The following is a 22,376-nucleotide window of genomic DNA, read 5'->3' on the forward strand; positions in this document are numbered from 1 at the left end:
ACAGTAGAGCCTCCTGTCCTGACTGGAGGAGCTCACCCAGCTGTGTCTGGAGAGAAGCCAGGGTATCAGCTTGTTCCCCCCTCCCGCCCCTCTCTGTGTACAGTAGAGCCTCCTGTCCTGACTGGAGGAGCTCACCCAGCTGTGTCTGGAGAGAAGCCAGGGTATCGGCTTGTTCCCCCCTCCCGCCCCTCTCTGTGTACAGTAGAGCCTCCTGTCCTGACTGGAGGAGCTCACCCAGCTGTGTCTGGAGAGAAGCCAGGGTATCGGCTTGTTCCCCCCTCCCGCCCCTCTCTGTGTACAGTAGAGCCTCCTGTCCTGACTGGAGGAGCTCACCCAGCTGTGTCTGGAGAGAAGCCAGGGTATCAGCCTGTTCCCCCCTCCCGCCCCTCTCTGTGTACAGTAGAGCCTCCTGTCCTGACTTTACTCAGGTCACTCAGCTCTGTCTCTCTATCTCCTGTCTGTCTCACACTGCACACTAACTCACACTTACCTACACACAGAAACACACACACAAACTATCATACACACTGTTAACACAGAATCATACACCCACTCACAGTGCTAAAACACACTCACACACACAGTGTTAACTGTATCTGTAGATATATTCCCTAGATCTCTATTGTACCTGTATATATTATTATTATTATTATTATTATTATTATTATTATTATTATTATTATTATTATTGATCTATATTGTAGATTTGAAACCCCTCCCAGTAGCAGGACTGTATCTGTACTGTCTCAATATCTGTACTGTATCTATATGTCTCCTGTACTCTATCTGTACTGTCTCTGTATCTGTAGATATATTCCCTAGATCTCTATTGTACCTGTATTTATTATTATTATTATTATTATTATTATTATTGATCTATACTGTAGATTTGAAACCCCTCCCAGTAGCAGGACTGTATCTGTACTGTCTCAAGATCTGTACTGTCTCTATATGTCTCCTGTACTCTATCTGTACTGTCTCTGTATCTGTAGCTATATTCCCTAGATCTCTATTGTACCTGTATATATTATTATTATTATTATTGATCTCTATTGTAGATTTGAAACTCCTCGCGGCGCTAATCGTCTCTTCAGTCGAGTTTTCCGTCTCGAGCGGTTATAACGGCAGCGGGCGCGCGCGCCGGCTTTTTTTTGAATCCTAACGGTCGGCCGGAGCTCCGCGCGAGCGCGCCATTAAAATACCACAAATAAAAAGAAAAAGAAAAGAAAAGAATAAAACTCAGACTGAACTCCCAGCCGCGAGTCTGGATCGTCCTCCTCTCCTGAGGGGAAGAGCGGCCTGGCCTGCTGTCGACAGGAGTGTGGACACGGAGAGACTCGCAGTGAGAGACAGGCTCTCAGAGAGACTCCAGCTGCCCCGGACCGGCGGACACGGCGGAGAGAGAGACGGCCGAGTACATTATTATTATTATTATTATTATTATTATTATTATTATTATTAGACCAGCAGGGGAGGGTAGAGACGGGCGGTCCGGGCGGTCCGGTTTCTATGACGACGGGCCGGATTCACTCCGCTTCAGTACAAACCCGCCGCAGGTCCGGTTCGTGTGGGTCTGCGGGTCCAGCTGAGGTCGTGTTTGTGTGCGTTTTCTAATAATAATAATAATAATAATAATAATAATAATAATAATAATAATACACTTTATTTTATTTTATATAGCGCCTTTAAAGGGGGCTTCTCGAAGCGCTTTACTGCGTGACAACGACAATAAATAATAAAAAGAGACCCATATACACAAGATAAAACACATTCTACCAGCTGCAGGTCTCCCACGAGTTTAATAACAACAATAATATCCTCGCACTTCTGTAGCGTTTTTCCGGACACTCCACTCAGAGCTGCAATCACAGGATTGTCGAGGATTGTGGAAAATATGTGAGTGGAGACTGCAGCCAGCAGCCCTGTCACCCTGCAGCTCCCAGCTACCCTCACTGGAGCCCAGCAGGGGTGAGCCTGGCCAGTACCTGGAGGGGAGACTGCTGGGAAAACACTGAGGCTGCTGCAGTGGGCAGGGGGCGCTCTCACCCTGCGCTCTGTGTGGGTCCTGATGCCCCAGTATAGTGACGGGGACACTGGACTGTAAAGAGGCGCCGTCCTGCGGATGAGACGTCAAACCGAGGTCCTGACTCTCTGTGGTCACTAACAATCCCAGGGTGTCTCTGGAGAAGAATAGGGGTGTCACCCCGGTGTCCTGGCCAAATTTGCCATGGAGTATTTCTCGGTCGCAGTTAATGGCAACGTCAGCTCAAAGACTTGGTTCAAACCACCAAATGGAGACGGGCGTGCCGACAAGCGGACCCTGCCCATGCGGGATTAACGCTATAGGATGAGAGATGTGAATGGAGACTGCAGCTCCATGGGTTGGACAAAAGATGGAGACAGCTCGTAGATTCACTCTTTAGGTCGCTGGCTCGTCACGTGCGAATGAGCATAGTCCATCTCCATATCTACCACCGTCGGAGGAAAGTCCAGACAGGCAGCAGGTGAAACTAGAGCTCTGAACACACAGCCCAGAGGCAGACGAGCAGGCTCCCAGCCGAGGAGACCCAGGGCCCACAGGGGAACTGTCGGCTGGTTTTCAGTACCCTCCTGCGCACAGGTAAGTGACTTCGGCCGTCTGCCAAACACAGCCCCACCCTCCACTGACGCCTGGAACCACACAGGGCAGCCCCGAGAGAGGATTATGGGACGGGGGCCACCAGTCCGTCACAAGGCCACGGAGACCAGGGACGGCCGTCAACATCCAAAATCCCCTGTCAACAGAGGGAACGCGCAGACTTCACACAGACTGACATTCATATCCCGAAGCTGTAAGACGGATCATATCACCCCACCAGCCTGTCTCTGAGGGACACTGGGGTACCAGAAAAAAGATAACTGAGGGGGTGTGGTACTGTGACACACCACCAGAGAGAGATCCCCATTACGGTCAGGTTCCTGGGGGACAAGGTAGAGAAACCCAAGTGTCTTCTGGAGCTTAAGAATGGATTGCCTGCAGGAAGCCAGTGTCAACGAGACAGAACATGCAGACTCCACACAGACAGGGGAGGGACTGACTCGAACCCTGGGTCCTGTGAGGTGACAGTGCTAGCTGCCACACCTCCCTGCTGCTTTTTTATTTCCCATGTTTTATCTGTTGCCTGAAACCTCCCTGACATTTCAGGACTCGAAACAAAAGGTTATTTAAACAGTTTATTCACAGGATGAAAGTGCACGTTAGGGACAGTGTCACCAGAAGATCGATATCATCCCTGAAAAGGCATCAGAAGCACCCAGAGGACTATTATTCAAATGAATACTGAACTATCATCTCTCGCATCACCTCTATTACTACAGTTACTGAAGAATATTACAACACAGAAGAGCTTAACCTACTCCTTTCCCCTGGGGTCACCAACAGACACAGGGGACCCCGGGCCCCATGACACCCCAGCAGGTTACTAATCACTCTCATTGATTACAGACCTACAGACGAGGCTCCTCGGACTTGTTGAAGAAAAGTCTTCACTCAGGTTAGGTGTGGTCAAGCAGAGTCCTTTCTTCATGCGCATGGGGAGGATACATACAGATCTGTGAGGAATCTCTCCACCGAGATGGTAAATGCAATGAGTTTTATACAGCAAATTCACACAGGAAGCTCATTCTAAGTTTCCATATGAGGAGTTGTTTTTCTCCCTACAAACATTTCTTTGTAATTGACCACGTTCTTCTTAAGAAGCAGTTCTACCTTGCATACAGACAAAAGTAAATAAATAAAAGGTGTGAAATGAGCTAGACGTTCTGCTGTTGTAGCATTGATATCAAAATGTCAAATAATATGTTTGCAATTGTTCTTTCATACTGTTGCTGGGTAAAAGGCATTTTTCAAAGCCAACTAGACACTATCTTATACACTTTAAAAAAGGTAAATGCTAACATTCTTCCTCGGACTGCCAGTCCCAGCTACCCTGACAGCTGCTGGTCTGCCTGTTCATCTCCTGCAGTTCAGGGCGCTGTACCGCCTGAGCTGTAATGCGCAGCAGTAATTAACAATAACAGAACACTGCTGACACGATCACGGAAGAGGAATTCGGTGATCACTCTGTCCTGTGATTTAATCTTTCACATGACCGTGAGAAACTAGTCATAGGAGTAAATATATACATGAATCTCATACGCTTTTGTTAAAGCTAAATGTTTTACTTTAATTAAAAATGGTTTATTTCAAACACACTGAAAAGCTTTGACTGTCTAGGAGCATTCATTTTCCTTAATATTGGAACCCACACTATCTGTGATCAGCACGTATCTGTCTGGATGCTGTGAGAAAGGCTTAGTAAGAGAAGGTTCCTGTCTTTTTCCAGATGTACCCTAACGGAGTTCATTGAGTACTGAGCTCTTTGTAATTCTTCCCCACTCAGAGGGGATTCTACCTTGTAAGTTTGACCTGAATTTCTGCTCCAGCTGCGACCTGAAAGTCCAGATAAACCATTTCCAGTAGGACTGCTCGCTGTTATCTGGGGTGATGCTCCACCTGCTGTAAGGTTCACCTGCTTCTCTGTAGGTCTTATAGGGAACAGATTTCATACTATGAGGAGGTCTGAATGTCCTGTTGCTGCTAACTAAAGTGGGACAGAAGTCAGTCAGTAAAATATCACTCTGTCCACTCAAAGCTAAAGGATGGTGAAACTGGAGACCGTGATCAGAGTTATGACCAGGGATGGTGTTTGTGCAGATGGCCGTACAGAAGGGACACTGTTCCCAACAGCCACTGAGCGAGACACACAGAATCTCATCAGGTCTGCGTCTGAACATCTTTAAGTCAAGGTCAGGTTTGCTGCTGCTTTCTTTCTGAAAATTTTCCAGTATCTCCTTAAGTGATCTGGCCATTGTTTCTCTGAGGAACTGCAGGTCTGTGATGTCTTCGTTTTCTATGTTTCTGAAGTCTTGTCTGGGGAGCACCATGTGATCACTGAGTGCTGCACAGAACTCATCCAGCCACAAGATGGCGCCAGCATGTCTCTCTCTCACAGCTGCAGTGACAGTAGTGCTCACTGTTAAAACCTGCTGTACTAGGTCACTCAGCTTGGTGTTTAACATCCTTCTCAGTTGATCACTGTTGTCTTCACAGTATCTCTCAACATGCTCCCTGATAAACCTTTCAAAATAATCTTTTGGATGGTAAATATATTCCATATAGGAGTCAAAGTCCTCCTGCTCAGCGAGGTGTCTCAGAATGTGGTTCTCCAGGTTGGATCTGTTGCCATTGAAAGCAGGGTAGTTCGATTTCATTTTAACTGTGATCTGGATACAGGTCTTATCGCACACTGACTGCTGGATCGCAGGTTTTAGCTCTTTGCACAGAAAATCTACAAAGAATGTGACAGATGTGGCTCCTTTACAGAAGCTCTTAAAACAGTCGAGGTCCTGATCCCTCTTACTCTGGAGGTAAATCAGAGGATCGTTGGCTCCCCTGAAGTCTCTGTGTAATTTCTCAAATCGCTCTACTGCTGTGGTGCACAGATAGACAGACAGTTCAAACTCGTACTCCTTTGTGAATATTGTTTGTTCTATAGACTTTTCATAATCCGTTATTTTCTTTTTTATCTCTCCCAATATTTCATGGATGAAGTTGTCATTGAAATCCACTTTCTCCTCTTCTCTCCTGTCAATGTATTGATTGACAGCTCTCTGTATTTGCTGAGTGAGTTCATTCCCATGAATATCCAACTGTGGGTCTTGAAAAGTAACTCTGTTCCATGCAGATTGTTTCCAGTTGTGTTTGATGTGTTTTTTCTTAGTGAACTGGAACACCTCCTCTCTGTTCACAATCTTGTTGAGGACATCTCCCTGGTTCTTGAATTTCTCCAGCAGGATGTTTTCCACTCTGGCTCTGATGCCCAGCTGTTCCTCAGGGGGCAGCTCTGAGGACACCCTGGTCACCCAGCTCTCCCACAGTCTGTCAAACTCCTCCTCCACTTCCTCATCACTGAGCTTCTGCTCCTTCAGTCTGGACGCCAGGTCTCTGCTCATGTTAATCAGTTCTGATTCATATTCTGATTTCTTCCTGTCCAGCTCCGATCTGCATTTCTTCAGTCTGATCAGTTCATTGCTCTGCTTTCGGGTTTCTTCGATGAGCTCATTCCTCAGGCTCTCAGATCTTTTATCAACATTAACCTTCCACTTAATTCAGATCTCCTGGTATTTTTCCTCTTTATAATACTTCTTTATTTCAGCTGTCAGTGGTTTGTAGACTTTCTCAAATTGTCTCATCAGATCTGACAATGCCACAGCCTGAACTTTATTATTGTTAATTTGGTTGCTCAGTCTGTTCTGGATCTCCAGGGCTCGTTTTCTCATCTTCCACGACCACTCTCCATACTTGTCCTCCAGTTTACTGTAAACCAACATTTCCAGGGTGTTTCTGAAGCTGAAGACAAAGTTCTCCGCCAGCAGAGTGTTCCAGAGATCTTTGATCCGTAATTTAAACTCTGACAGTGAGGGAAACTTCACTCCCGGCTGCCACTGAGCGACACTGAGGAGCTTCGTCTTCAGCTCCTGGATGTTCTGGCTGTAGGTGGGGTTGGGAGGAGCCATCGGAGGGTCTCCTTCCAGAAGGTTCTTGAAGTAGAAAACCTGTGACTCCACATCGAACTGGATTATATCACTGAAGCCAGTAACTATACAGCCTTCCTCCCTGGCAGCAATGCGGGCCATTTCATCCAGTTTCTCCTGGAGACGCCTCCTTCCCTCCATATTCTTGTAATTCGCTGAAGCTTCTGCAACATTCTGGTGCACAAAAATACAACTTGGTTTGATCTGAACAGACTTCATTCTCAGGAAGGCCTGGACACAGATCTGGAGAATGTCCTGCATTTCAGAGGGATTCTCTCCCATGATGTTGATCACAGTCATGTCGCCAATCCCGATAATAAACGTTGCCAATTCATTGTCGTGACTCAGTGTGGTTTTATTACTGAGCTCTGGTGACCGAAGCCCCTCTGTGTCCACCACCAGGACAAAGTCATACTGCAGCTGGGCTCTGACCTCCTCACTCACTCGCACTAACTGCATGAACGCTCCCCTGGTGCACCTGCCTGCACTCACTGTGAACTGCAGCCCGAACATCGTGTTCAGCAGAGTGGACTTTCCTGAGCTCTGGACTCCAAGCACAGAGAGGACAAACACCTTTCTGTCTCCAAGTCTCTCAGTGAGCTTATCCAGGACGGCCTCAATCCACACCAGAGGCACATGGGCAGCATCTCCGTCCATCAGCTCCAGTGGATGTCCTGAAATCAGCATCTCTGCTCCAACAGCAGGAAGGACACTGACAAACTGTCTCTGACTATTTAGACCATCTCTTGATTGAACAGCCTCATAGAGCTGAGCTGTTTCTCTCATGAGGTGTTGGAGTCCGAGAGTTGCAGCACTAATCTGTCCAGATATGGTGTTCAGGTCCTTCTGCAGTTTCATTTCTTGCTCCTTGTCCTTACTCTTGTCTTTCAGTCTCAGCTTTGTCCAAGTGGAGTGGTATTTCTCCTGAAGCTCACTCAGCGTGTCTGCAGTCAGTTCATCTAGATACATCCCCAGCCAGTGCAGCATGAACAGCTTGGTGTCGTGTGGATCTGCAGAAGTTAAACACTGCAGGAAAGATCTCATGAAGCCATGGAGAGGGAAAGCTCTCTTCAGCTGTTCACGATGGAGGGCTCTTTTCTCAGCTCTGATCTCGCTCAGCTGCTGTTCGATACTTTTGTTCGCTTTGCTGTTCAGACGATACTGTTCTTTGTCCTTCATGCACCACCTGTGCCACAGCTCACCCTGCAGAGGCAACAGAGTCTCTTTCAGGGTTGATAATCTCTCCTCTTTCAACAGCTGCAGCAAAACCTGGGCCTTTTCCTTCCCTTCTGTAAATAATTCACTGTCTTCATCCACCCTGAACTGCTGTCGTCTCGCTGCCTGTAAGTATGTCTGCAGGCTGGAGGTCTTGTTCACAGTGGAGAAGCAGTGTCTGATGTGTGAAATTATCTCATCAGTCAGATCACCTTCGCTCCTGTTCTTGGCTGCCAGTCTCACCTTGGTTGGATTGTTTCCTGGAGGGACTTTACTCTGTCCAGCAAACAGACAGATCAGGGGGACAGGAGATTTGACAAGAGCCTCAGCTGTCTTCTTCTCTTCTCCCTCCAGTGGAGACTCTGGGATCAGAAGCACGTTGACAGTGCTGACCTCCTGGAGAAACTGCAGCTGCTCGGGGTGTTTGCTGGCATCGCCGTGGAGGTTCAGGAAAGCCACACAGCTGTCGAACACGTCGTCCTTCCTGCCTCCTGGGCAGTACCAGGCGACCTCCACCACCCCGTCCATGAGCAGGCGGTGTGGGGAGCTGCCCCTGCAGTGCCGGTGGAAAAACACACTGTGTCTCTTGGGGCTGACGACGCTGTTCAGGATCTGGGATTTGGAGACGGAGGACGATCCCAGCCTGATGAAGGACACCGTTGGCACTGGAGCGTTGAACATGTCCCTGCAGTTGTGTTTCACAGAGCTGCCTCCCTCTGAGGGCTCCTTACTGCACCAGGACCTCTTGACCTTCCTCAGGGCCCACAGAGGGAGCTCCACTGCCCCAGTCTCGGGGCTGGGCACCAGGAGGGGTAAGGCGAACTGACAGGTGGAGAGATTGGTGAAGAGGAAAGCTCTCAGGAAGTCACCAGAGCAGTGGAACACAGCCATGTGGACGTCCATGGGGTGAATGTGCGACTTTTTGTTACTGTCCTGTGCAAGGGGCTCTTTGCCAAAACAAAAGAAATGTTTTTGATCAGTTTTAAAATTTTTCCATTGTTCTTCATCAGATTGCATTTCCTGAACTTTCAGAACCCTCGCACTGTAATCCAACATGAAGAGTTTCTGCAGATACTGAATCCACAGGTCTTTCTCAGTTGCTGGTTGACTGGAACTTGAGAGGAGGTTTATTACAAGAACATCTGATTTTTTCATTTTTCTGGGGTATAATCCAGAGAGACCCAGTTTCTGAAACAAATGAAGAAAATCTCTTTTTTCCCTGTTTACAACATGTGTCACCTCTTGCTCAGCTAACTCCCAGCCCTGAGACAGCGATGTTTTCTCCTGGCTCCCAGCTCCCAGCAGCCTCCGCAGAGCTCGTGTCTCCCAGTCCTTGCGAACGTGTTTTTTCAGAGCTTCACACTCTTGGTCTCCTAAGTGCTGCAGAGCTGCTGCACTGGTAACACACAGCTCATCTTCAAACACCTTTAACCAGTAGAGTTTATCAAGGCCAGCGTTCTGAAGTGTCACAGCCAGATCTCTTCCACTTTCTACTCCAGTCAATGTGTCCTCTTCACTCGTGGCCTTGTGAATCAAAAAGAGACAAGAAAGAGATAGAGTACCTGCACAACATTACTGTCATAATAAATAGATCAAGGAAATCCATGATACAGTATGACATCTGTAGCTGAGCCAAGATCTCATGAGGTGTGGACAGTGCTGACAGGTGTGATGAGGTGTGGACAGTGATGACTGAGGTGTGGACAGTCATGACAGATAAATGTGATTGTTTTATTGATCACACTGTATTTGATATCTTGATGTCAAATAATCAGATGATATATTGATATATTGGTATTTGATATAATTTGATATTGTATTTCAGATCTGTATTTTTATTCCATCTCCCTCTCTTGTATCTTTCAGATGACCTCCGCAGACCTTAGACAATCGACTGAAGCTCCTTACCTGTGTCGGGTCCTGTGCTGTCTTTAGAAAGATGGTGTCATGGTCTCTGTGCTCCTGTGCTGAACACAGAGTGCAGATGAGTGTCCAGTCAGTCCTACAGAACAGCTCCAGAGCACTGTCGTGCTGCTGACACAGTCTGGGCTCCTGGGCTCCAGTTGTGTCCATCAGTCTGTGTCTCTGCAGATGTGGGACAGTGTAATGTTTTCGGAGGTGTGCCTCACAGTAGGAGGCAGCGCAGGTCAGACAGTGTTTCACAGCTCTGAGCTTCTTCTCCAGACAGAAATCACAGGTCATTGCTGGCTCACTGCAGACACACAGAGAGAACAGGGAGAGTCTCAATCACAGTGTCCAGTGACCAGACTGGACAGCCCCAGTGTGTACAGTGAGGAGTTACTAAACTGAACAGAAGCAGAAACATATTTCTATGTCATATTTTATTTAGAAAGGTCGTTAATTCTCCACTACTGCAATCTGCTTTACGATGGAGAAGTGAAAGTTTTCCAACAGCATGAAGTTCACATTCTTCTGCTTTTCAATAAGAATAACATGCAAAGAATTTACAGAAGGGCTGTCTGAGAGACCAACGCCAAAGTCACAGGGAACGTCTGACACAAGAGAGACAGAAAATCCACGATCGGGGGCCCAGCCCTGCTTAGTGTTTGCCGGCTGTGAAAGTGATCTCCTCACCTTGTTCCAGCAGTGGAGGAAACTCTGAAGTTCAGTGGCTCATCCTTTGAGTGGTCACTCTGCATAGACACACAGCTGGGCACTGGACACACTGTCTTCTGCTGCTGGACCCTGTGAAGAGACATGAGAGGAGTCTTGTTACAGCTCCCTGCATGACAGACTGATAACAACTCTCTTTCTGAAGACCGATAGAGAAAACCTCTCTTTCACAGGCCCTGTTCTGAACTCTGAGCCACATTCAGGTAACACTGGTCAGGAAACAGGGAGCAGAGCCAGCACAGCCCAGCCTGTAGGAGTGTTTCTTACCTCTAACCTCATTTAATAATAATAATAATAATAATAATAATAATTGCTTACACTTATATAGCGCTTTTCTGGACACTCCACTCAAAGCGCTTTACAGGTAATGGGGACTCCACTCCACCACCACCAATGTGCAGCATCCACCTGGATGATGCGACGGCAGCCATAGTGCGCCAGAACGCTCACCACACATCAGCTATCAGTGGGGAGGAGAGCAGAGTAATGTAGCCAATTCATAGAGGGGGATTATTAGGAGGCCATGATTAGTAAGGGCCAATTGGAAATTTGGCCAGGACACCGGGGTTACACCCCTACTCTTTTCGAGAAGCGCCCTGGGATTTTTTATGACCACAGAGAGTCAGGACCTCGGTTTTACGTCTCATCCGAAGGACGGCGCCTGTTTACAGTATAGTGTCCCCGTCACTATACTGGGGCATTAGGACCCACATGGACCGCAGGGTGAGCGCCCCCCCGCTGGCCCCACTAACACCTCTTCCAGCAGCAACCTTAGTTTTTCCCAGGAGGTCTCCCATCCAGGTACTGACCAGGCTCACACCTGCTTAGCTTCAGTGGGTTGCCAGTTGTGAGTTGCAGGGTGATATGGCTGCTGGCCATTTATTGTGTGAGCAAAGATCAGATTCCCCAGCAGTGTTAAAGCAATAAAGAGCTGCTGAAAAAGTATTGCAAAATATGCTGTGAGCCAGGTGAAGTGCTTTTCCTTATAAAAGGCTTGGACTCTTAACTTCTGGCTCTGTGATTCCTGCTCCTCCAACACATTTTCTTTGTTCTGAGTTATGAGGGGAGACCTGTTTGCATCCTGCTCTGTACTGAGACGAGGGTGCTTCATAGTACTGTAATGAGGCCATTTTAACTGACCATCAATTAAGCCAATTAGGCTCCAGTTCAGGAATGTTTCCCTTCAAACTAGCCCAATCATGCGAAGATTTTCACTGATTCAGAAAAGCGTGCTTACAGAGTGAGACTGCCCCCACCTCTTCAGCTCTTCCCTGTTCTTCTTAGAGTCCATGTCTCCAGCAGGATCCCCGGAGAGACTCACAAGTCTTGATCAATCACTTCTGCCCACAGCACCACACAAGGAGTCAGAGTTCGATCTCTTCAGAACCGGCTCCGTGCACAAACCTGTGAAAACCCAGACCGGAGAATCTGCTTGCTGTAACAGGGATTGTGTGATAGTGAGCTGACGCACTACGCCATCACCGACCTGGACTCCTGCATCAGTGCCTTCACTGTCAGGCCACAAACTCCCCTCTCCGACCACAGCCAGATCACACTCTACATGAAGAGAGCACACCAGCACAGAGACACACTGACACAGCCCAGCCAGCTGTATGACCTCAACCAGGCATACAGATGGGACACAGACAGCCTAGACAGATACCAAACTGCACTGGGCCATGACGAAATTCAGACACTGATGGACACATTCCTAAACACTCCGTATCAAACCAACAAATTAGGCATAAACTTGGCCACACAAAAACTAAATCACCTCTTCCAGAAACTAGCATCAAAATCTAAACTAAAAACAACTAAATCAAAAAACTACCAAAAAGCAAAAGAAAAGTGGTTTGATACGGAGTGCAAAAACATCAGAAATGCACTACGAAAAGTCTCAAATGAAAAACACAGACAACCACACAACACAGATCTGCGACTCAGGTACTGTGACATGGTAAGACTTTACAAACACACGCTGAAAAAGAAAAGAAACACATACATAAACAAACAACTTGCAGAAATTGAGGAGTCACTAAATCAGAACTGTTTCTGGGAGAAGTGGAACGATTTAAACAAATCAAAACCAGAAGAATTGGCCATCCAAAATGGAACAATCTGGCAAACATACTTTGAAAATCTCTATGAAAAGCTCCCAAATACAAATCAATCAGACCAAAACACCATTTATGAAAAACTCAAAATTTTGGAATTGGCTATCAAAGACAACCAAAACCTCTTAGACTCCCCAATCACTGAGCAGGAGCTACTGGACAAACTCCAGGCCCTCAGACCACGCAAAGCCTGTGGCCATGATGGAGTCATCAACGAGATGCTGAGACACAGCAGCCCAAAGTTGCAACAAGCCCTGCTCAAACTCCTCAATCTCATCATGACAGCTGGATGTTTCCCCGAGGCCTGGAACCAAGGACTGATCACGCCCATCTATAAGAGTGGAGATAAACTCGATCCCAACAACTACCGGGGCATCTGTGTGAACAGTAACCTGGGGAAGGTATTCTGGAGTATCCTAAATACACGAATACTGGCCTTCCTTACCGAACACAATGTCCTGAGTAAAAGTCAGATTGGCTTCTTGCCAGATCACCGCACATCTGATCACATTTACACCCTACACACACTGATAGACAAACACGTCCACCAGAAACACAAAGGAAAAAGTTTTGCCTGCTTTGTTGATTTCAAAAATGCATTTGACTCGATTTGGAGAGATTGTTTTACAAACTACTCCAAAGTGGCATAGGGGGCAAAGTGTACAACATCATTGAATCAATGTATTCAGAGAGCAAATGTGCAGTGAAAATTGGAAACAAAAGGACCAAATTCTTCACCCAAGGCTGTGGGGTGAGACAGGGCTGCAGCCTGAGCCCAACACTGTTCAATATCTATTTCAACGAATTAGCAGGAATGTTGGAGCAGTCTGCAGCTTCTGGTCTCACACTGCATGACACAGAAATCAAGTTCCTGCTTTACGCAGATGACCTGGTCCTGCTGTCGCCCACAGAACAGGGGCTGCAGCAGAACCTGGCACTGCTGGAGCAGGACTGTCAGACCTGGGCACTGCCAGCCCATCTGGACCCAGAACAGCAGAGCCTGGCGCTGCTGGAGCAGGAGTGTCAGACCTGGGCACTGCCAGCCCATCTGGACCCAGAACAGAGTTATGGCAGTCGATTGTGCAATAAAAATACAATATGAGCATTAAAACAGACAAGTGGACTTGCACCCGACATACATGAGGTTATCTTCTCACATTCACTCACACACACACTACTACACACACTGTTACACACAAATTAATACACACACTGTACCACACTATACTACACACACTGCACCACGCACAGTACTACACACACACAGCTACAGACACACAGTACTACTACTACACACACACACTCGCGCGGTGAACACGACACCGTGAGAGGAATCAGGAAGCGACGAGTCGAGAGGAAAGAGGCCACTCGCCACCCGAGTTCTTGACAGCTGTGGAAAAACACCTGATGGGCTCCCGAACCCAGAGCTTCGTGTTTAATGGGTTCAACTATTAAACACGGGTCCAGCGAGCCCGAACTCCTCCGACACGCCGAGAAACGCTCCGCCACAGAGCCAGCGATCTGCCGCCCAGTGAGATCAGCTCACAGTTACTTTCAGTTTCAGCTGGTGACACAGTTTAGTCACACACACTGCTACACATACACACAGAGATACACACAGCTACAGACTCACACTGCTACACATACACATACACTGCTACACACACACACTGCTACACATACACAGTGATACACACACTCACACTGCTACACACCCAGCAATACACACTCACACCGCTTCACACACTCACACTGCTACACACACACCGCTACACACTCACACTGCTACACACTCACACTGCTACACACACACCGCTACACACTGGTACACACACACCGCTTCACACACTCACACTGCTACACACTCACACTGCTACACACACACCGCTACACACTCACACTGCTACACACTCACACTGCTACACACACACCGCTACACACTGGTACACACACACCGCTACACACACTCACACTGCTACACATACCGCTACACACTCACACTGCTCTACACACACCGCTACACACACTCACACTGCTACACACACAGCAATACACACACTCACACTGGTACACACACCACTACACACACTCACACTGCTACACAAACAGCGATACACACACTCACACTGCTACACTCACACCGCTACACACACTCACACTGCTACACACAGAGCGATACACACACACTGGTACACACACCGCTACACACATACACACAGCTACACACACACATCCTGCTACACACACTCACACTACCTGATGGTCTCCCGGCCGCCGGGCTCCCCGAACCCAGAGCTACATTACGGGTCCAATGAGCCCGAACTCCTCCGACACGGCGAGAAACTCGAATTTGCAGACGAGGCTGAAGTTTTTCCTTCCGCCTTGAACACTGGCGCTGTGATGCGGCCTTTCGCCTGTAGGTGGCGCTCTCCAGTCATGTTTAAATGTACCAGTCCTGACGGATGACTGTACACATCCTCAGTCAAGGGGAATATCTAATTAAATAGCGACTGTCCAAATTGCATTTTTGTTCAGATTTCAGAAAATCACAAACCATTTTCAAAAACTCACACTAACACGAACTGGCACTGGGAAAAGCTGAATGCTTTCTGCTGTATTGCTGTGGCCCTTCGCCCTGGTTATAAAAACATCTCACAATTCTGACACTGAGGTGGGAGACACAATAACAGACACCAGTAAACCCCTCATGGGAGACGCACAGCGATCATCCTGCACCAGTAGCCCCTCCTGGGAGACGCACAGCGATCATCCTGCACCAGTAGCCCCTCCTGGGAGACGCACAGCGGTCATTCTGCACCAGTAACCCCTCCTGGGAGACGCACAGCGATCATCCTGCACCAGTAACCCCTCCTGGGAGATGCACAGTGATCATCCTGCACCAGTTACACCTCCTGGGAAACGCACAACAGTCATTCTGCACCAGTAACCCCTCCTGGGAGACGCACACCGGTCATTCTGCACCAGTAGCCCCTCCTGGGAGACGCACAGCGATCATCCTGCACCAGTAGCCCCTCCTGGGAGACGCACAGCGGTCATTCTGCACCAGTAACCCCTCCTGGGAGATGCACAGTGATCATCCTGCACCAGTAACCCCTCCTGGGAGACGCACAACAGTCATTCTGCACCAGTAACCCCTCCTGGGAGACGCACACCGGTCATTCTCCACCAGTTACACCTCCTGGGAGACGCACAGCGATCATCCTGCACCAGTAACCCCTCCTGAGAGATGCACAGTGATCATCCTGCACCAGTAACCCCTCCTGGGAGACGCACAACAGTCATTCTGCACCAGTAACCCCTTCTGGGAGACGCACACCGGTCATTCTGCACCAGTTACACCTCCTGGGAGACGCACAGCGATCATCCTGCACCAGTAACCCCTCCTGGGAGACGCACAGTGATCATCCTGCACCAGTAGCCCCTCCTGGGAGATGCACAGTGATCATCCTGCACCAGTTACACCTCCTGGGAAACGCACAACAGTCATTCTGCACCAGTAACCCCTCCTGGGAGACGCACAGCGGTCATTCTGCACCAGTAGCCCCTCCTGGGAGACGCACAGTGATCGTTCTGCTCCAGTCACCCCTCCTGGGAGACGCACAGCGGGAAAAACGGAGGTGCCTCAGCAAAGCCTGACAGGAGCCAAGCTGGAGAATTCCTGCCGAATTTCCCAAGCGAGGTTTGGGAAATATCTCAGCCCGGGTCGTATCCGTGTTGAGGACGACAGGTTCCACGTTTCCTCCCCCCAGAACGACGTGCTGCGGAAGGCCCCCCTGAAACCCCCAGGTGACAGGAGAGAGTTATGGGTAGGCCTGCAAATCATCTAACGAGAAACGGATCCTGAAAACTGTCTGTTCCCTGCTTTTGAATCGAGCTTCCCAGTGGGAGACGCGCAGATCGCGACAGTGCCGCGCAGCCATTCCAACAACCCCAACCTCAGGAAAAGACTTCGAAAGAAAAACAGAAGAGGTAGAAGGTGCGAGTCAGGAGTGGAGCGCATCAAGGGGGAAATTAAAACTCCGGACACAAGCGACGTGGTTTGATAAATCTTCTACGGAAATCAACTCGCGCAAGAGTCCCGGTTGGGCGCTGAAACAATTCGCCACCAGCCCCCAACGCCAGGGGGTCTCGCCCCCCAACAGTGGAGCAGACGTTTTAATTTAAAACAAAATCATCCCCCCCTCCCCACCCCCCACCAATTAGGCAGAGACACCCCAAGGACACAGCGAGCAGGAAGATCAGCGCCGCAGTTTCCACCACCCGAGACCAGCTCAGGTCTCCCGGCCGCGCGCCAGAACTCCCCCCCTGAGCTCCCAGTTGATTGTCACGTGTACGGCATGAGCCCCCAAAACTCTCGCACCCCCATATTCCATCTGTCCTGCGCCTGGAACCACGGGGACTGTGCAGCACCAGAGGCACCCCGATAGTCCCTTTATCTGCTCCGCGCACTGCAGGGGTCACACAGAGACTAGAGGAGACAGGACGGGGCACCAGGGGCACCCCGATAGTCCCTTTATCTGCTCCGCGCACTGCAGGGGTCACACAGAGACTAGAGGAGACAGGACGGGGCACCAGGGGCACCCCGATAGTCCCTTTATCTGCTCCGCGCACTGCAGGGGTCACACAGAGACTAGAGGAGACAGGACGGGGCACCAGGGGCACCCCGATAGTCCCTTTATCTGCTCCGTGCGCTGCAGGGGTCACACAGAGACTAGAGGAGACAGGACGGGGCACCAGAGGCACCCCGATAGTCCCTTTATCTTCTCCACGCGCTGCAGGGGTCACACAGAGACTAGAGGAGACAGGACGGGGCACCAGAGACACCCCGATAGTCCCTTTATCTGCTCCGCGCGCTGCAGGGGTCACACAGAGACTAGAGGAGACAGGACGGGGCACCAGAGACACCCCGATAGTCCCTTTATCTGCTCCCCGCACTGCAGGGGTCACACAGAGACTAGAGGAGACAGGACGGGGCACCAGAGGCACCCCGATAGTCCCTTTATCTGCTCCCCGCGCTGCAGGGGTCACACAGAGACTAGAGGAGACAGGACGGGGCACCAGAGGCACCCCGATAGTCCCTTTATCTGCTCCCCGCGCTGCAGGGGTCACACAGAGACTAGAGGAGACAGGACGGGGCACCAGGGGCACCCCGATAGTCCCTTTATCTGCTCCGCGCGCTGCAGGGGTCACACAGAGACTAGAGGAGACAGGACGGGGCACCAGAGACACCCCGATAGTCCCTTTAATAGCCCTGCTGGTCCGCAAGGTCGCCACACACCAGGAGGACGTAGGTCGTGCCCTCGGAGCCCCGGCTCTCCCCCGTGTGCGGCGACTCGCTCCTCTGCTCTTCGGTGTGGAACTGAGGCTGCATGTCCTGATCTGACCTCCCGATCGATTTCGATTGGAATCGGCTCTTCTTTAAAAAAAAAAATGAAACCTGGGAACCCTGAATAAGGGGATAACATCGGGCGATACCGTTTGATATTGTGTAATGGCCCCCCTACACATGAATTCGCCCAGTACTCCCCGCTGAAAGGAGAATTAAATTCACACCCGAAGATGGCTCCCCAGCCGAAACGTGGGGTCTCTCGTTTCTCTCGTCTCGTCCTTCAAGCAGGAATAAACCTGTTCCTGTTCCTATGCAGCCTCCCTGCCTGCACTGTATTACATCTGTACTGGACTCTACCTGTGTTTTTTTCTTACAGCCCAGTGTCCCCCGTCACCATACTGGGGCATCAGGACCCACACAGACCGCAGGGTGAGAGCGCCCCCTGCTGGCCCCACTCACACCTCTCCCAGCAGCAGCCTCAGTGTTTTCCCAGCAGTCTCCCCTCCAGGTACTGGCCAGGCTCACCCCAGCTGGGCTCCTGTGGGGGGGGGCTGGAGACTGGAGAAAGACAGAGGCATTTGATCTGGGGAAAAAAGCAACCTTTTATTCAATCAATCAAGGTTTATTGATCAATGCACAACAATACAGCACTCAGCGGTGGTTGTCAGCTTTTCTCGCCAAGGAGAGACGGGACAGCACATCGAGAGAATCGAAAATATTAAGATATATTGAAATAGAGTCAAGGTTGCAGAGTAGGATCTGATAAACGCCAATTTCCAAGCTTTAGATCAACCATTAAGCTCCCACGCCCTCTCCCAGAGGACTGCTGGGGTTTCCAGGAGAACTCTCGCCCGACCCCTGACCCTTGACCCAGGCCCCCTCGCCTGCTCCCGCCCTGCAGAGTCGCCGTAGACACATCATTGGCCGCCTCGCAGTCTCCGTGGCAACGCCTTGGACAGGACCGCCCCTCAGCCCCGACAAGCAACCAGGTTCCTGCTGGAAGTGTCACTGCTGGGCCAGTAGGCGGCGCTGCTGCACTGTCGATGACCAGCAGGGGGCGCTGACCTGCGGATGACCCGTGGACGGCCTCCAGCCCGCCCCCTTGGACAACAGGGGGTTGGAGGACTGCTAGGCCAGTAGGCGGCGCTGTTCTGCCTCTGAGCCCCAGTTTCCCGGCGGCCCCGTGTGAGCTGTGTGGGGTACGAGGGTCCGTGACACTCAGGGACCGACCGCTTGGCCACTGGCCCAGGGGGGCGTGTCTCGTCGCAGGAAGGGACAGCGCAGAGACGCACAGACTGGGGCCGGGACGAGCCCCTCGCTGCGGGGCTGGGTGACGTCGTATCGAGGCTGAACACTGACCTGCACCCCCCTGCCCCTCGCAGGGCGCAGGTGCCACCACAGGAACAGACGAGGGAGGGTCTCTCACAGCTAGAGGATCTCTCTGGAGGGGTCCCATCTCTGGGGCTCCGAAGGACCCCCGTTCCTCGCCGGGAGCAGCCGGAGTTTCTCCACCTCTCCCTCCAGCCTCTCTTGCTCCGCCCTCAGTGTCTCCAGCTCCCTCTCCAGCCTCTCCCTCTCCTCTCTCGGTGCCTCCAGCTCCCTCTCTCTCCTCGGCTCCTCCGGCAGTTCAGACAGTCCCGGGCTGCTCTCTGGAGCTCCTCCTTCTCTCACTGCAAGACAGCACATCGTCACCATCACCGTCACCGGACAGCACTCACCTTCCCCTTGACTGCCACATCGGTGTCTCGGCGATCCATTACTACTGCCTGGCGACTCACTATTAGGAGGGAGTCCCGTCATGCTCTGGCATCTCCTGAATTCCTTGAGGGCCTCCAGCTCCTGTTCCAGCTGCTGGTAGGATTTGGGCGTGAAATGCTGGCCACGATTTCCTCTCACCAGCTGCTCCACCTTCTCCAGCAGCTCTGTGACCTGAGTGCGGTCGCCCCTGTACCTGTTGTTGAGAACATGATACCTGTTCCCACACTTCTCCACCAGACGCTGGAGCTCCTCTCCTGCTCTCTCGATGTGCTGCTCAATGGTCGTGTCTCTCAGAGCGTGTGCCTGGGTGAAGAGCACCATCGTGTGTCTCCAGACCCTCTCTGTGAGGAGCTCCAGGTGCTTCTCCGCTGATCTCCTGTGGTTCTCCGTGAACGGTGAGTCTACAGGGATCACCAGGAGGAAGGCGTGGGGGCCGGGGGGACACAGGGACAGGCTGTACACAACCTCCTGTCTGATGTGCTCTGGGGTGGCCTGCGCGGGAGCCCACCACCTCCACGTCCAGCCCGGGGTGTAGACCGCCGTCACCCGCCTCCCGGCCACCTCCCCCTGCCTCCTCACGCAGTACGTTTTCCTGCCCGGCCTGAACTCCTCTCTGCCCAGGATGGTGTTTCCCGATGAGCATTTCCCGATTTTCCTTCCTCCCAGCAGCACGATCCTGATCTCCGAGAGACGCTGTGGTGCCTCATGGGAATCCACCTGTCCCTCCCCTGTCAGAGAGATGGGTTTCGGTTTATAGTTCAGAAGTCTTGCTGTCTCACTCTCTCTGTCGGTACACAAGGACAGTGTCTCTGAGGACAGTTTGACTGTAGACAGGGACAGAGAAACAGACCAGAAACTCACCCCCAGCTGTGGCCATTTCTCTCTGTCTCCTCCAGTCCCTCCTCTGTCCCCCTGGAGATCGAGACTCTCTTCCCGTCTCTGTCCCCCTCAGCCTCAGGGGTCTCTCTCCTCTCTCTGGGCTCCAGACCTCCGGAGACTCAGATGTTTCAGATGTTCAGTCCAGCCGCACAATGTCCACTGTGTGTTTCTGTGTTTCTGTGAGAGAAAGCGGATTATTGTTGACCGAGAGGATGATTAGTTTAATTCTGGGAGCCCCAGGACTCAGACGAGCAGTACTGGGTGACCTCAGGTACAAACTGTTGCACTGAAGAGGCAATACACCCCCCACAGCAGTTAAATCGACACCAGTAACAAACCACAGCAGTCTATTCTACTCCAGGATTAACCCACTGAAGGTTTATTCCACACAGGACCAAACCACAGAAGTCTATTCTATTCCAGGATTAACACACAGAAATCCTTTCTATTCCAGGATTAATGCACTCCAGTTGTCTTCCGGGAGACAACTAGCAGGCGTACGACTAAGATGGTACCAGGTAGATAAAGAAGGAATGAGGTCGAGCAGGAAACAGAGATTGTTTCGCAACCCGTTTACCTGGTTCAAAACCCCTTACTGGAAAAATGTCTATTAATACACCTTTTACTCACCCGATACTCGGAAAATCACCTGTCCTGAGAGCCTGTGTGTTTTTTCATGAGAAGAAATCGCTACTTTCATCCTTTAACTGCACAACCATGAAGGAGAGAGCTCAACACAAACAGATTTTAGAGAAATAACAACTGGGACTTGAATAGGGGGACATCAGGAATGAACTACCACCCCTGTCTGTGAATGACAGTCCCCGTCAGGGTGGTAGTGATTTCCGTGGAGATATTAGAACCGCACACAGAGGTGAGGAGAGAGGACGTCTTCAGTTCCAGATGCTGTAGTTAATAACCCATTACAGCACCTCTGAGTGTCTGACCATTTTTGACAACTGTGCTCTCTGTGCTGAGAAAATATTCATGTTTCTCTCTCCAGTCCACATCTTTCTGAGGAAATCTCTGGATCTGCACGAGAGGAACTGAGATCAGACTCTGTATTTATATCGCTATATTCCTATAGTTATTAACCCATTCCTGTACCTCTGATGATCTGATCTCTTTACTGAGCAGTTAGTCTCCGTGCTGCTGAGGATTTACTGTTTCTCTCTCCAGTCCCCAGTCTCTCTGAGGAAATCTCTAGATCTGCACAAGAGGATCTGAAATCAGTCTCTGAATTGACTCACCAACTCCAGCAATGCCGAGAGACTCCCATCCCGAGAGCCCCGAGTCTTCAATCACACAAACTGTGACTTTATCGGCTCGTCCCTGACTCGACTCACGGAGATGAACTCAGAGGAGACGTTGTCAGACACAGGCGAAGACTTGTCCTGCGAGTCTCCTCAGGCACGACGAGATGAAAGAGGACGCTTGTCACTCGATAACTCCACAGAGCACTGTGAAGCTCTTCGCAAGAGGAACTGGTCGGGCTGCATTTCCCATCAGGAGGCATGTCGTTAAGGTTGAAGTCATGAGGAATAAATAACAGCTTGTTAAAAGACAAAACTCAGGAAAAACTGAACCTTTACTACAACCCTTAAACAACATGGGTATAAGTGATTGATTTCTAAAGACTGTAAACACCAAGGGAAATCTGAATCTGTGTACTATATTCTATATACCCCTGTGAACTATATACATCTCTGTGTATATAGTATATATAGTGTGTATGTGTATATAGTACAACTACACACTCCAAGCTCTTGAATTGTTTGCAGTGAACACAGGGTTCACGAAGAATTATGAGC

General features: G+C 50.2%; 1 protein-coding gene, 1 long non-coding RNA gene and 1 pseudogene across 2 annotated transcripts; all 3 read right to left on the reverse strand.

The window, feature by feature from the left end:
- Positions 1-2,045: 2,045 nt before the first annotated feature.
- LOC102686309 (interferon-induced very large GTPase 1-like) lies at positions 2,046-9,919 on the reverse strand (annotated as a pseudogene).
- Positions 9,920-9,922: 3 nt separating this feature from the next.
- Positions 9,923-15,345, reverse strand: LOC138243471 (uncharacterized). The gene is made up of 4 exons (XR_011192135.1): positions 14,835-15,345; positions 11,721-11,868; positions 10,426-10,536; positions 9,923-10,042 (listed from the first exon to the last, which is right to left on the reverse strand). It is a non-coding gene; the product is annotated as an uncharacterized lncRNA (long non-coding RNA).
- A 3,160-nt stretch (positions 15,346-18,505) lies between these two features.
- LOC138243460 (GTPase IMAP family member 4-like) lies at positions 18,506-21,993 on the reverse strand. Its single transcript, XM_069199091.1, has 5 exons — positions 21,816-21,993; positions 20,548-20,742; positions 19,707-20,414; positions 19,410-19,598; positions 18,506-19,364 (listed from the first exon to the last, which is right to left on the reverse strand). Exons 2-5 carry the CDS (start codon positions 20,561-20,563, stop codon positions 19,357-19,359), a joined length of 921 nt encoding a protein of 306 aa, XP_069055192.1. The 5' UTR covers positions 20,564-20,742; positions 21,816-21,993; the 3' UTR covers positions 18,506-19,356.
- Between the last annotated feature and the right edge of the window lie 383 nt (positions 21,994-22,376).

The sequence above is a fragment of the Lepisosteus oculatus genome, chromosome 14 (genome assembly GCF_040954835.1).
Source record: "Lepisosteus oculatus isolate fLepOcu1 chromosome 14, fLepOcu1.hap2, whole genome shotgun sequence".
Lineage (NCBI taxonomy): Eukaryota > Metazoa > Chordata > Actinopteri > Semionotiformes > Lepisosteidae > Lepisosteus > Lepisosteus oculatus.